At 42.3% G+C, this 15,919-nt stretch overlaps 1 protein-coding gene across 2 annotated transcripts in view; it reads right to left on the reverse strand.

Annotated features, from left to right (window-relative positions):
• Positions 1-15,919, reverse strand: part of LOC109989512 (inositol polyphosphate-5-phosphatase A) — a 178,073-nt gene that overhangs the window by 46,980 nt on the left and 115,174 nt on the right. For both annotated transcript variants that reach the window (XM_020641291.3, XM_020641293.3), the window contains exon 9: positions 7,416-7,500. In XM_020641291.3, the coding sequence (XP_020496947.1) occupies positions 7,416-7,500 (85 nt within the window). The remainder of the gene's footprint in view (positions 1-7,415; positions 7,501-15,919) is intronic.

Here is a 15,919-nt window from a genome sequence, read left to right on the forward strand (position 1 = left end):
CCCCTGCGCCTCCTACAGACGCAGACAGGGGGCGCTGATACTGGACTCCTCCTCCTAATGAAATGTGTCCATGTAGCTGCAGATCAGGCCCAATTAAAAACAGCCCCACACCATGTCACAGGGACGGTAGATCAAGTCAGCAATTAACCTCCCGGCTGGCCTCTATCAATCTGCAATGTGAGCCGGCCGGCCAGCAGCACACCATCTCTGCAGATATTAAATTTACATTCTATTAAGTTTAATTAGGAGGGATTTTAAATATACTGGGAGAGCAGGCACGGAGCCCTGTGCCTGTCATCGACACCGCTGATTCACGACCAGCGGCCACCTCCGGGGACACACACACACTCTGTCACACACACCGCTGTACACCTCGCACCACCTCCTGACTGAAACATGGAGCTCAAAGTGTGTTTGCTGTAGGTGTCAACATGGGTGATGTAACCTGGGGGGCTGGCTCTGCTCAGCTGAACATGGCTTTCAGTGATATTATCTGAAGGGGGGATACAAAACAACTATTATTGTAACCTTATCGTGATGCCGGAGATTTGTTGATGTGTTTGATGCTGCAGGATTTTCCAGGAGAATTTCTGCCCTTTACATTTACTTGAACTTTTCTTGCCTGTGGTTTTATTTTTCTGCGTCGTTTAGATGTTTTTGTTTATTCTTCTTTTTCTGTGTTCTCTCATTTTTAGATTGTGTAGGTCTTTGTTGTCGTTGACTTGGTTGATTTGTGATGTGTACACTGTTTATACTGAGGAATTAAAAATAAAACATTAGAAATAAATAAAAAAACTTTACTCTCAGCATTTGAGATAGGACCCCCCACAGACTCACGAGGGGGGGGGGGGGGGGGGGGGGGGGGGGACTATGACTGTCAGCCTGACATTGACTTTCTAGAACAAAACCATTACTCCTCCTTTATTTCCATGTGCTCGTTAATGTTTCATTTCATTTCTCAAAAAGCAACAACAACCTTCCAGCAAACCTCACTCTCTAAAGCAGCATTTGATCATGCAATAAAGGAAGGCCTTACATCTTCTATCTTCACACCTGTTTAATGACTTTGTGACGTTTTCTTTTGCAGCTGTTTTAATGTCATGAGAAAAACAAGTTTCCTGCAAACACTACTTAACAAGAAAAACATCAATGACTCTTGAGTTAAGTCTAACAAACATCCCAGAGCATTTTTCCCTTTCCCATGATGGATTCAGTCAGACCTTTATATACAGCTTGTACAGTGTTGTAGAGAAAAGTCTGGATATGCAAGATCAGATTTTGACACCTTTGATCTGCACAAGGCAACGAAATAAACTTTACTCTCACCAGATTGTCCATATTGAATTTACAAGGTGTTAAAAACCACACGCTGCAGCCTGTAAGTGACTTAAACATAATTGGTGTGATTATAATTCAGAAGTCATGTTTATGGAAGTATCTGATCCACATCCTGAATGATCGATGGCCTAAAACAGAGGAGGAGTATCATTCAGTGTAACACCTGCTAAATCAGGCTTTGTTGTATTGCTACTGCGCACAGGTGGATCTGGGATGTAATTACTTTTTTTTTGTTGCTTCTTAAAAACTTGAGAATGAGCTTTGAGATGCTCAGTGTCTGATCTGGTTTAGATTGTGTTGCATCTTTAGTCAGTTAATCTCCACTGGATTAAAAAGGAAATCACAGGCGGGACATCGACAAGTGGACTGTGAAGCATCTGATTCGCCAGACCAAATCTTCAAACCCCTTCCTCCTCAGTGTCCTGTTTTATCAGCACCGATGCAAAGCGTGATCAAGCCGAATCCTGATCAGACCCCTGGGAGAGGCGAGGGGACATGGAGGGGCCTGGACCACCTCCAGGCTGCTCAGCCCCAGCATTAGTCTCCACGTGGCTGTGTCCTTTGTCTGCCAGTCAAAGGGCCGCTGAATGGGGGTCAATTGAAACCAATTCCCTCTGTCGGACACAATTAATGGGGTTGCCCAGGCCGGGCAGGAGGGGGGCGAGCGCGGGCCTTTGGTTACTGATCCCGCTGCACAAGCATGCCAGGAATTTGCCACCTGGAATTTACCCTGTGACAATAACAAACCACCCCCTTCCAAACCCACCTCCTTTTCTGTACACACATGGATACATCCTAAAATTACACCCCCCCCCCCCCCCCCCCCCCAAACCAGGCAGGATGGGTGACGGGGGAGTGGCAAGTGGTTGTCCACAGTCTAGTCACCCACAAAGGAGCAGAAATGGAGAAGAAGAGGAGTGGTGTAGCGTGCAGCTGGACAGAAATGTACTGCAGTATTTTCTGATTCAGTGACTCTCAAAGTGGGGCCTATGGATCCCCGAGGGGGGGGGGGGGGGTGTATAATGGTTACTGGTAATATATTTTAGGTGTTAAACTACAAAGACCATCCAAACACCTGGCCACAGCTCTCTTTGGCAGGTCTGCGTCAAGGTTCCCTCAAGTGACTGTTGTTTTGATTTTTTGATTTTTCAGACCTTCAGTCGTATTTTCAACCAAAAGCTGCAACGAGAGAAACAGAGAGAGCAGCTATGGGTCCTTCAATATCAGAGGTCAACAAATATTGACGATTTTCAAGCCGTTTGGTGTGAAAGTAAAAAAAAACGAGTTTTTTTTTTTTTTTTTGGGGGGGGGCTTTTTGGGCCTTTCTTGTAGGACAGTGGATAAAGTCGTAAATCAGGGTGAGAGAGAGAGAGTAGGGCATGACATGTGAGAAAGGAGCCACAGATTGGATCCAAACCCGGGCCCAGGAGTTTGTCTGCAATGTTTTGGTAACTAAAAACAAGAAATTATACATGAAATATGTTTTAAGCTCTGGTTTCGACAGAGGTATCGAGATCATCTGATTTTTACTAATATCGTTACCCTAACCCCAAATTTCCAAATACTGGTCTTGTGACAACCCTAACTCTAAGTGTCTAATATTTCTGCAGACTGGGTCACACTGGAGGTAGTTTAAAACCTGGCTTTGGTTTTTCTCATGTATAAATATTCTCCAAAGGCGCCCATGAATATCTGGGTTATATGAGAATTACTTTGTATTACTTCTTGTAGTTAAAAATAAAACAGTGGGAGGTATTTGCCACAAACAAATCAAAATGTAAGAAGTTTAATTTTGAGATTATTTTATCCACTTAACACAGAAAAAGCTGAATTCATCTGCAACATTTTTGGGCGTTCTTCTATCGATTGAATCTGTGAGAAAACCAGAAAAATGAGCCTCTCGGACAGCGAGGAGGAGGATCTGCAGCTCTGTGTCTGAATCAATCTGTGGATAAGTATGGCCGATCGATCCCCCAGCAGCCCATCTACAGTTAAGCACTTCACTGGATGTGCACTAATTGTCCTGTTGACATTAATTGTCATTAAAGGGCTTCAAACGGCCTCCCGGCTGTGAGTTACACCCCGTGCCGAGGTTGCAACCCATTTGTTTATTGGTGACATCACAGCTTGGGACTGTTAAATCACTACCTGGTTGACCACTGCGCAGGACGGCTTCATATGATGACATCATCAGCCTCTCTGTTGTCACCATTAAATGCTCAGAGTTTTCGAGGACCCCTCTTTTAGCCAGGGGGATTAAATGTCTAGGTGTGTGTGTGTGTGTGTGTGTGTGTGTGTGTGTGTGTGTGTGTGTGTGTTTGTGTTTGTGTGTGTGTGTGTGTGGTTCATGCCCCAGCCCACAGCTCTAACTTCCTGAGGGGGGAAGTCTAAAAGGCCCCCCTGCTCTGCTGCCCCACCCCTCTAAATGGGCTGAATCAATCAGATTCATGTGGCCTAACAAATTGGTTGTGTGTGTATTGGCGGTGGATGTGAATGGGGGCCAAGGTGCATAAGAAAGGAGCTGTGTGTGTGTGTGTGTGTGTGTGTGTGTGTGTGTGTGTGTGTGTGTGTGTGTGTGTGTGTGTGTGTGTGTGTGTGTGTGTGTGTGTGTGTGTGTGTGTGTGTGTGTGTGTGTGTGGAGGGGAGAGGGGGCAGAGATGGACACACACCGATGCAAGCCTTACACATCCCTGGAAAAGGGGTCACGACCCCCTCCCGCACTCAAACAGCATTTCAGAGATGTAGAGACACGCTGAGGCCGAGTGCTGACCCACCACAGAGCAGCAGGGACTCGACAGAGACACGAGGGGAGAGTCATCGAGATGAGCTTTACACGACAAACTCATCTCATCACCCTGCTTGACTGTTTTTTTTACATTATTCGGTTTAAATCTGTAAAATAAAACTTCTAACAGCTACAAACTTTATTCTCCTGCAGCTGAAAGCTCAGACTCGTCATGTCTGAAGCTTGTTTAATAACTTTAAGTATATTAATCAATAACAGCTAAAGTCTTCATACTTTATGAAACAGGAAATGAAGGCTTCTATATTAAGACTCTATATTAAGAGTCTATATATTCTGAGACTATGTTGTATCTTTATTAATGATGTCATTACTTTACTTTACATGCATTGTAGTGATGCACCGATACATGGTTCAGCATCAGCACATCAGCAAATAATGTGGCATGAACTGATGTCAGGACATGATGTTTACTTGTTGTGCCACATCAATTGAATGCTGACGTCTGGTACATCTAACTACTGACTCAGAGAAGAGGTTTTTTATTGGTCAGAGGAAGTCACCTGCTGAACAAACTCTCTCCTGTTTTCATCGTCAAATCTCTAATGCAATTCAAAACAAGGTGGAAAGAGCGAGCAGCATTGGGAGCAATTGAACAATTCCTGTTAAGATATTTAAATTTACATAATCTTAACAGGAATCCTTTCAAAATAAAAATCACAACAGGTACATAACTTAAAAAACCTTTAGGTTGTTCAGATTTTTAGCCACTAAAAGTATTTTGGCATACTCCAAAAAATGACAAAAAAAAAAAATATCCACGCGCTGTATTTATTTTCCTGATGACACTCTAAAAAGACCTTTGATATCGGCCAATTTTTTTTAATTATAATCATTTTAAATAAGTTCTGGGGAGAACATAAAATATTTGTTCGTATTAATACATTAAACTAGTTTTGGGATCAGTTTGTTGTGTGTGTTAGTTTAGAAACAAAAATTAATAAAACAACACGTCCAATCTTCTATTTTTTAATTAATTATAATTTTTTTGTATTATTTTGGTTAATTGAGCGACATGACTTTAAGCTTGTTTTACTGATTCTAGATCTGAAGCTCTTAAAGACTCATTTAAGGAAATTACATCAAAATAACCAGAGCCCGACTGATCAACCAGCCAGCTGATAATCTCGGGCGATATTAGCATATCAAGTGACTATCAGTATCGGCTAATTTTTATCGCAGATATGCGCCGATATTACTAGATTTATTCACCAGTCAAAAAGCCTTTCATTTGAGTATGATTGTATTACACTAGCAGTTCTCTTTCACCAGCAGAGTAGAAATTAAAACAAATCTTCTTTCTTCAACATTTGATCTATTTTAAAGATTGTTTATCATCCCAGCTGTCCTGATGAAGATGTAAAGCTCCTCATAATGATGTGAAATCACTGCAGTGACCTCAATGTGTGTCAGGTGACGTTTCGTTCCTCTTCTGAATGGACCCAGTGTTTGCACGTCTGCTGTTTTGCATTTTGTTCTTGGATTAATTATCTCTGAAGTAACACATGATCTTCAGTTAATGTGACCTGATTACTAAAACAAATCAAATGTACTGCACAAACCCTGAGGAAATCAATCACAGGCCCCTGACGGAGGACTGAAGGGATGGTGATTACTGCCGCCCTGGTGGCCAGAAGCTGAACATGTTTTCCTCTTGAGTCCTTCCTGAGTCCTATAAGCATTCAGAAAACCTCCCCTCTTCTCCCCCCCTCCCCTATATGAGCCCGAACAATGCCCACACCTTGAACAGGCCCGCTGACTTAAGGGTCCATTGTGCTGCAGAAGAGAGAGAGCATGGACCAACAAGTGGCTCTCCTGCTCTGCTATGATAGGACACCACTGTCTGACAGTCTGCGGTGGGCCTTTATGACTTGTTATGCCACTGAAGCCCCCCCCCCCCCCCCCATACCCTCAACCACTCTCCAATCTCCTCATTAAGAATGCTGAATGAATGCGCTACCTTGGCTTTCACTGGCCTCATTTGCACCAAGAAAAGGAGGAGGAAGGAGGGAGGGAGCAGGAGAGGAAGGGAGGGAGAAAGAGCAGTGAATGGCACCATAACATAACAATGCACTTGGAGGCTCAGTTGGCAAACACAGCTGGGCCGCCAACAGTGAAGCGTTTAATGAGTCATAACTCTGAAGAGACAGTGGGCTCCTAAAACCTCTTTTATTGTACCGCAGAGTCTCTAATGCACACAAACTCTTTGAATGACTATGAGTTTATAGTACTTAAAGGGTCATTCTGTTTTTTTTAAACCTGGCCATCATTTTTGGGGGGTCTACAGTACATAATAAACAGGTATAAATACTTTGGATTGGTCCAGTAGATCACTTCTAGGGATGTTCCTAGGCAACTTGGAAGTGTGGCTAACATTAGCATTGCTAGCACCGCCAGCCTTTAGTCCTCCTTGAAGGTTAACATCCTCCTGCCCGTGCTCCATGTGGTTACACGCCGCTCTGGTCGATAATCCAGTTGAACCCGACACAGCCTCTGTACATTTTTATGGAGCAAAACCAAGGAGAAAAAATACTGCCGACATGCTGCTCCTACGAGATGCTAACTGTTCACATGTGCTCGTTTACATCCAGGCAGTAGAGCCAGAGGAGAAAGCCCATTAGCCAGACTACAGCCCCATCTAGTGGCTGGAGGCTGCATTACAGTTTGAGCACAGAATCTGACCAACTTTTTTTTGGGGCTTTTTATGCCTTTAATGGAGAGATAGGACAGTGGATAGAGTCGGAAATCAGGGAGAGAGAGAGAGTGGGGAATGACATGCGGGAAAGAGGCCACAGGTGGGATGTGAACCCGGGCCGCCTGCTTGAGACTACAGCCTCCATACATGGGGCGCGCGCACTAACCACTGCGCCACCAGCGGCCCTAGTAATTCTTTGTTGAAGAGGAAAATGATTTTTAAACCAGAAAACAGCGGTTACATCACTCTTTTAAAAATCTACTAGACTGAGTCCATTGACAAAAACAGAAGACAGACGTGAAGGGAGCTTTCGCAGTGTGCCTTTGGTGTTTTAGGAGGTGAATGATGACCAACATGATATGTAAAACATAGCAATAAAAGAAACTCTTACAAAACAGATTAGCCAATCAGGGAAGCATTAGACCAGCGACTCATTTGTTCTTCAAAGTCAAATGAGTGTGTATGTCCAGGAGCTGCAACAACAATCTGTTTGCATGTTCTGGTGTATCACTCTCTTTGAAAATAACGGACTCCTTTGACATGAACAGTCATTCATATCTGAATAAGTCAAACTCTTACCTCGATCACCTGCTTCGAGTCCAGCCTGAAGTTAAAGTCCCCAAACAAGTAAAACGGCAACTTCTCATACCGCTGGTCCGTGATCCTGAAAAACAGGAGACACACATTTGTTAGTAATAAAGTTTGAACAACTTTTTTATAAACTCATTTCCTGTTTATCTCTTCATATATATTTGAAATGACACTCGAGTTCCTGCATGAGATTAGGTCCATTAGATGTCCAGGTCCTTAAATCTGTCATTAGATCATTGACCTGACCTTAGGGGGTTTAGTTTCTGAGGACCACAGCACCACCTGCTGGTCTGAACCACTGCATCAAAAAGACTTGACCTTAACAGAGTCATTGTTGTTAACCTCTGACATCTTCTTCTTGGGCATTCATTTGAAGGCATCACACCGGGTTATGGACTTTATGATGGAGCACAGAGAGAGAGAGAGACGATAGACATGTGAAACTTTAGAGAACACACAGGAAGCTTCTGATGGATGTTACCAGCTGAGCATGAAATACGAGTGTTTGAGAAGCTTAAAAAATCTTAAATCTCTGGACAAATCTTTTGCTTGATTGATTGTCTAATGATATCCTTAACATGTTTAGATCTATCTCTGTACAAAGAAAACAAATAACTGAGAGATTAAGACAGCACAGAGCGCTCACAGTTAATTCTGTCCTCTTTAGTTAACACGCATGAGGGTTTAAAGGAAATTATTTTTCAGTCCAGGCAGCTAATTTTCAGCTGACTCCTCGATTAAATTAAGAAATCTTGATCATTTCCTTTGATGATCGGCTTTGATGGCAAAGAAAATCCACTTTAGGGAGATGATCAAAGAGAGCGAGGACCGTCCAAACTCTGCAGAGACCAGTAAACATCTCTCCTCTGTTTGTCCTGCGATGACACAACAAGGGCAGCTGCCTTTTTAAAAAAAAAAAACACCTTATGCAGAGACGCCAGCAGTGAACTTCACCCAATATTACCTGGACGAGCTGCGAGCTGCGAGCTGTCAACATTTCTAGAAGTGGAAATTTAAAGGAGTTCACCCTGCAAGCCTGCCAAATCTACAAAGCACAGAAGAATGTTCAAGCAAAATGTATTCAGAGGAGTTTGAAGTGAGAGAGAGAGTAAGTATGAACTTCAGGGAACACGTGTCTTTATAAAAAATACAAAGCATAAGTGAGTATCTGTCAAAGGACTGAACCTGAGGATTCAGATTCTAAAAATCTAGTTTTTAAAGTTTAAAAATAAGTATTAAACAAATATAAAGATAACACAGAAGGATTTGTGTTTTTGAAATGATTGCGACTCGGATTTATCGTTGTTGTGTATTTTTTATTTTTTTTTATTTATTGATGTGTGACTCATGTCGTACGTTGTTTTCTCTCATAGTGTATTTAAAGGTTTTCCTATCAGAGGATGTTCTGTAAGAGGGGTGGGCATAATAAGCCCAAGCTTCAGCCCACAACTGTAAAGTGGGTTTAATCTAGGGGGGGGGATGCATACAGCATAGGATCGTGATATTTTGAGTGGGGATATTATATCGATTAATGGCCACCAAGAATTTATATTTTTATTATATTAACAGCAAATAGGCTTTTTACATTTTTAATTGCTGCAGGAAAACATTAAAATATATTTTGCTTTCACACAGTCAGAAAACAGACTTGAAAACTCTGATGCTTCAGCTTCTGATAGATTACATCTATGACATTGATTTTGGTCTTTTAATGCCACAAGGACTTTTATTTTTTTATTTTTAAATCGTGCACATTTGAGTCGTGCAGATGTTTTTAATACTGCGTGCAGCGTTAGGGGTCAGAGGACTCATGCAGTACAGATCCTCTCTTTCATGGACTTCTTCCAAATCCAGAATCCTTTCTGAAGCATCCCACTTCTTAAAAAAAAGGTATTTAAGTGAACTATAATGAAGTCATCACCTACTTAAAAGCAGCTCTCCTACAGAGCACAGAGAGGGGAGTAAGGTGGACGCGGTGCAGCCTCGTGTGTAATTAATGATTCAAGATGCTTGGCTCGCTGTCTCCTCTAACCGTGCGGATAAATCTCAGCGTGGACTTCCCAGGCCTGATAACAATTTATTTATGAGGCCGTAAAGAGAGAAGGAGCCTCTTCTTAGTGGTGGGTCTGTCGTAAAGCATGCAAGCTTCTCCTCTGTGAGGCTGAGACGAGGAGAGAGAGGAGGCGGGGAGCACGGCGATTATATTAAATAGAGAGCGTGTAACTCTGACATCTCATTATATCAAAGAGAAACCAGAGAGCATTAATACCAGCAAGGAGTTCTAACACGGAGACATTCCCTTTAACCCATTTTATTAGGAAATTGTCTTGACAGAAATTCCTGACGTATAATAAATTAAAAGAAAGGCAGATTGGAGGGACAGAAAAGTTGATTGATGAAGAGTCAGAAAAATATGAAGAAAAAGAAACAAGCACTTTTTGGTTTTAAAAAGCTTGTCAAATAGTTCAACCGTTTTATTTTGTTTGTCTTTATAGTTTCACTTATCATGTTGAAAACAAATCCAGATAATACAGTTATTTTTACACAATAATTCTTTTTTTTTTTAGTCTAAATATTTGGCTCAATGCGTAAAACCGAATATGAGTGACTGTTTCATCATTTTGTTTTCATCACAGTAACAATTAGCCGACATTTGTTTTTAACACAGGAGCGTTAAGGTTTGTTCTTTGACAGTATTACTACACACTCTTAGCAGCAACCTCCGGTGTTGGAAAGGGAAGCTAATGCTAAACTGTAAAATCCTGCAGTTCCTCGAGTGTCCATTAGAGGCTGGCTGCAGAAGCACAGGAAGTCACATACACACCCATTCTAAAAAGCCTGTTTTTACAGCACAGATTAACATGTTTACAGCCTGGTTCAAAAAACCAAATAGGTCTGATTAGTTCATGTCTCGATCGACACACACTGAATCTTTTTGATAACTCAGGCGCAAAACTGACATCATTGTTTCCCCTACCATTATATTAGGGGGGCCCCCCCGCCCCCCCGCCCCCCTTGAAGGTCAAGTAAAAAAATATATATATTATTACTATTATTTTTTTAAAGATGTATTTTTGGGCTTTTTGTGCCTTTATTGTAGAGCTAGGATAGTGGATAGAGTCGGAAAATCAGAGAAAGAAGTCATTTAAGGATACCTTTCCGATAGAAAAGGACAGCTGTCATTAAAAGTAACGCATGAACACCAAGATTCCTTCAAGTGTCAGCAGGTCGGCGTGTAGGCGGGACTGTTTGTAAAGAGGTTTAAAACCCGCCTCAGCTCCAGCTCTCAGCCTGTAGTTAGGTTGACTGAAAGTTAGACTGAGACAGGATTTCCAGCATGGAGACCACCATCGATGGGACTCCAAAGCCCCCTGCAGGAACAGACGGGTGACCTCACTCAGGCTTAGTCAGGTAATATTTACAGTGTATGAAATGCTCCCACACGTGCTTTACACTGAGCTAGACATTAGAAAAAAGTATCCTAGAGGGCGCGGCCTCGTACAGACCTCGACTTCTGCTTTGCTGCCGACCATTTGACATTTAGCCGCCTGTCCCTGTAACCGGGTGTAGTAACATCATTTATATTTAGTTTACAGTTCCTCACCAAATTGAACAATCTTTCCTCAAAAAGTTCCACCACTTTCCAAAGTATCCTCTTTCGTTGTGTTTTGCTAGTCTGGCTTCAGCTGTTGGCTACACAGCTCAACACTGCCCCTACAGTTTTCAGTGGTATTGCAACTTTGTTTGCTCTGTATCAGAAGCTTTCAGAAAACAACCAGAAATATGGAAGAAATGAATACAGAGTCTGTATGAATAGTGGACATAGAGCATTTGAGCCTCTGCAGTCAAATCAACGATAAAGCAGGTTATGTTTAAAGGTGACTACATTCCCGACCTGTCAATCATAAGAGCTGCGTTTTATAATCCAAATATGATCAGTTGTGTCTCAAAATAAAGAAGCAGTAATAAGAAGTTAAAGCCATAAAAAGGTCTGGACCAGTGGGTGTTGTATACAGTTTATGAGTGTGACACCTCGGTGCTAAGAGACTCAGCTCTATTCAAACTGTGTTAGTGTTCACTTTATTCTGCGGGGAGTCTAACGGAGGGCAGTAAACCAGCCGTGTGCGGGCGTCACTGCTGTTGTTACAGGCGTGGGAACTCCCTGTGCTAACATAGAATCCAGCTCGTCTGTTGTTCTGTGACAAGATGAGCAAAGGTTAGCAGAATGAAATCATCAGAGATCCAAAGTATCACAGTAAGGATGTAAAAAAAAAAAGATGCAAGAATGGGAAGAAGTGAGAAAGTATGTTTAAGGAGTGGAGGGAAGGGGGGCGCTCTGATTGGGGGGGGGGGGGGTCTCACCTACATGTTACAGGCACCAGCCCACCTCCCCATCTGTCTTCAAGAGGAAGTTAAAAACCAAATTGATTAGAAATTAGATTCTGGGCTTCTGCAGTATAACTGTATTCTGTTTCAGTCACTCACCTTTTGTTTTTGGGGCTTTTTATGCCTTTTATTTAGAGACAGGACATTGGAGGACGACGCCTGTGCATATGTTTGTTTTAAGTTCAGAACATGAAGAACATTTTATTCTAATCAGTTTGCACAGACAACATTAAAACACGTGTGTGTTTACGTTGTTGGAATCAAAACTGTCTGAATTCTTTAAAAAATGATTTGAAGAGCTGTGTGTGTGGAGAAATGTACCTTTAAGAAAATGTGCAAGGAGAGACTTTATGAAACTGGAAGCTTGTGTGTTTTTTCCTCTTTATTTACGTGGAAGTCAAAGACTCTTTTTTTTAAATGTTTTTTTGGTTTTGGTTTCCAAGTGATTATAACTGGACAGACCATCTAGATATCTCGTTTTCTCTTTGAGTGAGGGGCGGGCTAAATAAGATTTATTCTCCTCCCTGCTACTTTACCTAAAAAATTATTAATCTTTTTCTGAGAACATAGTGTGTTTTGACAACAAAGGAAAATGAAACTAAATGAAATATGGAGCATGCACACTAACCACAATGCTCCTGGTGTGACCCTTTATGAATATCTTTTGAATGCGTGTTTTTTCATTTTCCACTTTTTTCACTCTTTATTTATTATGTTTTTTTCTCTTTATTTACTTAGTATTTTTCTCTGGGTTATGATGAGCTTACTGATTTGGTGAGGATTATTAGAAGCCCTCGTCGGGTATGATACGTCACCGACACAAGTCTTTCTTCTCTCCTTGTGAAGGTTGTATTTTATTTGTTGAACTATTGCATGTCTTTTGTGCAAACTAATTAATTAAAATTAATAAAACAATTTAGGGATCAGTGTTTACATTCAGTTCTTGCAGTTCTCGAGCTTTCTTCTTGTAAATAGAAAGCATTGCAGCGTGATCAAGTGAGTATAAGAAGTCTTTTAGGGGTTACTTTGGTTTTCATGCATGCACCACTTAAGTTATGTAATATGTTCAAAGTCATACAATAATAGTGCTTTTATCATATCTGTATATTTACAATACTCTGAGGATGGAGGCGTTCAGTTTTTAGTTTCATGCACGTTGTTTTACCTGAATCTTTAGAACAGGTTAAACCAGCCACAGCGCTCAGATTCAAAACCAGAAAGACAGTAAAGACATTTTTGTAAATAAATATCATGGATGTCATTGTTGCAGAGCTGTGTAAAGTAGCTTCCACTTCTCACACCTCATCAGATCAATTAGCATTTTGTACAGTTATTTAGATGTTTGTTAAAATCCAAACGACAGGCTGAAGAAATGAGTCTGTTCCTAAAAAAGACGCTTTCAGTACTCTGGGTTGATCTGCAGCTTCTGTGTGTTCCTCCACAGCCTGGAGGTCTTCCTCCTCTCCGTCCTGTAGCTTTATCCGCTAACATCCATGTCTAATTCCCTCAGCAGCGTTTCTTTGTGTGCCGCTCTAAGGTATCAGCTCAGGTCAGAAGGTAACGCTCTGTTTACACGATCGTTTCCTAAAGCACTCGTGGTGACCCGCTGGTGTGAAAGTTGACTTTTTCTCTTGGCCTTTGTCAGGGGAAACGAAGAATTGCAACATTAGCTACAGCTACTGGGCGTGAAAGGAGCCTGAGGGTGGGGGGTCCCGAGCATGGGGGGCCCCCCACGCTGACCCTCACCCTGGGCGGGGGCCCCATTAGCCTCGTCATCACAGTTCATTCAGGCAAACTGTAACAGTGTCAGTGACATTTCCCCACAAAGACGCACTCCTTTACACAGTCTATAAACATGCTTCTGCTGGCACATTCATCGCACACTGACACCCTGAAAGAGGCTCTTACAGGGGCCGTTCTCACTGAGGTTGGAGCCGGGGCCTTCCTTAGGCCTTCCTCAGGGGCCACACAAAGACAGGGGTCAGACGCTAATTTATAACACAGCCCCCGACTCTGCTCCCAGGCTCCTTAAACCGCCCGCACAAAGCCACCGCAGCGCATTCTCTCCTCCTGAGTTCTCCCACACAAACAGAGCAAACATTTCTCTGAGGTGTGAAGAGAAGGCCGGCTGAGAAAGTGCAAAAGTTATTTAGTGAAAAATCATTCACTCACGATGTCACCGAGTGCTTTTATCTGCCGCCTGAAAGTTTGAACAAGTGATGCAATATGTAAGGAACTCAGGAGCACCTCGCAGGACAAGAGGAACACAGAGGCGTCTGCACACACTCACTGTTCAGTCCATGTGTAGCTTCAGTATCACCAACCTACCAGCATAACACTTTCATAATCAATCACTCTATAATGGATTACAATTAAAAAAACTGGAATTTTAATGGATGTTGTGCACAGGTCTCTTTTTGGAGTTGCTTAGCTATAAAGCTAACAGAAAGGTGAAATTTGATGCAGGTATTTGTTCTACTGAAGGTCGTCTTTTTATGGAGGATCGACAATGAACACAACAGAAACTCTGCAGGATGTGCAACATTAGATACATATGTTTATTTATTTTATTGTTTATTTAAAATAGGGAGAGTGTGCATTAATGACCATTAACATGTGAAATTGCCAGATTGTAGCTATAGCTTCATTTACGTCTGTAGTCTCTTGATAAAGTGACCTTCAGAGTTAAAGTGCATGAAGTGACTAAAGTGCTACAGGAGGTAAATAGTTGGAGTGTTAAAATACTGAAGTGCTGGAGTATGTCACATGATTTTGAGGTTTTGGTGTAAAATGCACATTTTCTCTTTTGCCTGTAACTTTAAAGTGCTGGTTCGATTGCACATATACTGAAATGTGTTTGAACATACTATTGCACAGGGTTTAGAAAATATAGATATGATATTCCTCAATTCCAAGAAAAAGAAGAATGTCAAAAAACACGTAAAAAAGGAAGGTGTTCAGCTCCCAATGAGCAAGTCCATCTCAAACAGGGTAACGCCTCCATCCAAAAGATCTTACTTAAAACACACAGAACAGGAAAAAGAACTTTGTTGACACAGCGTCTTGAACGCCGTTCAAAGACTTTATGTTAAAAAAACCCACCAATATCTAAGTAGAGATGACGTTTCAGCTTTTCTTTTTATCAAAATCTTTTCTCTGTAAACATACAACCCCCCCCCCCCCCCCCTTCAGTCTGACAGAGACAGCATCCTATCCACAGACAATCCTCATGTATCTCAAAAACCCCTCAGAGCAACACCTGCCTGTTTCTAAAAGTCTCTCCCTCACTGCGGCCTCCATCCCTCCCCGACTCCTGTCCAGATTACACGCATTGATTGACAGCTAAACTGAGCCGTAATAGACAGTCCATATGAGATTATGAGGGTGAAACGGGGGGCCATGTCATGATTATATTGACAAGATGACTTACCATAAGTTGACCGCTCGGACTGGACTTAGCACACAATGGCCCGGCTGAGCGCAGTCACCCATTGTAAGTAAATGTTGAGAATTTGGGAGAATGTTAACATTGTGAAGAATGTGCTGGGTGACGTCTGTGTGAATGGGTGGGGGCTGGCCCCCCGACAGGACCTTTGACTCTTCTGGACAGCATTCCCCTCGTCCCCCTGTTAGCATAGAGCTCCTCAGTGACGCCCCCCACCGCCAAGAAAACCACGCAGGAAAGACGGGGCGCTGAGGGGGAGCGAGGACGCTGCTGCGGTCACACAGAGGTTAACGGATAAGTCAACTCCAGCCAACAAGACCGCCAACTAAAGATGGGGAGGGGTCCTCTTAATGAAGGTGGAGCCAACTTATGAGAAAATGTTAGGAGTGGATAAGACAGAGAAGCGTCTGCTGAGTTGTTACTGCATCACACTCCACGTCTTAAACTGAATGTGAGACCACCTGAACTCTTGACCTGGTTACCTGTGAGGCAAAACCAGAGACTGCCCTGTGTCCAAAGACCCCCAAAGGTCCTGAGAGATCCCAGGTCCTCTGTGTGATGATTGGATTGGTTTGCCTGCGTGTATATTTGTCTTAAATTGTGCATTACAAAGATACACCTTTAATCGGTTCTGCACTGCCCCTCATTTCAAAGTCTCAAA

This window comes from Labrus bergylta, chromosome 10 (assembly GCF_963930695.1).
Source record: "Labrus bergylta chromosome 10, fLabBer1.1, whole genome shotgun sequence".
NCBI lineage: Eukaryota > Metazoa > Chordata > Actinopteri > Labriformes > Labridae > Labrus > Labrus bergylta.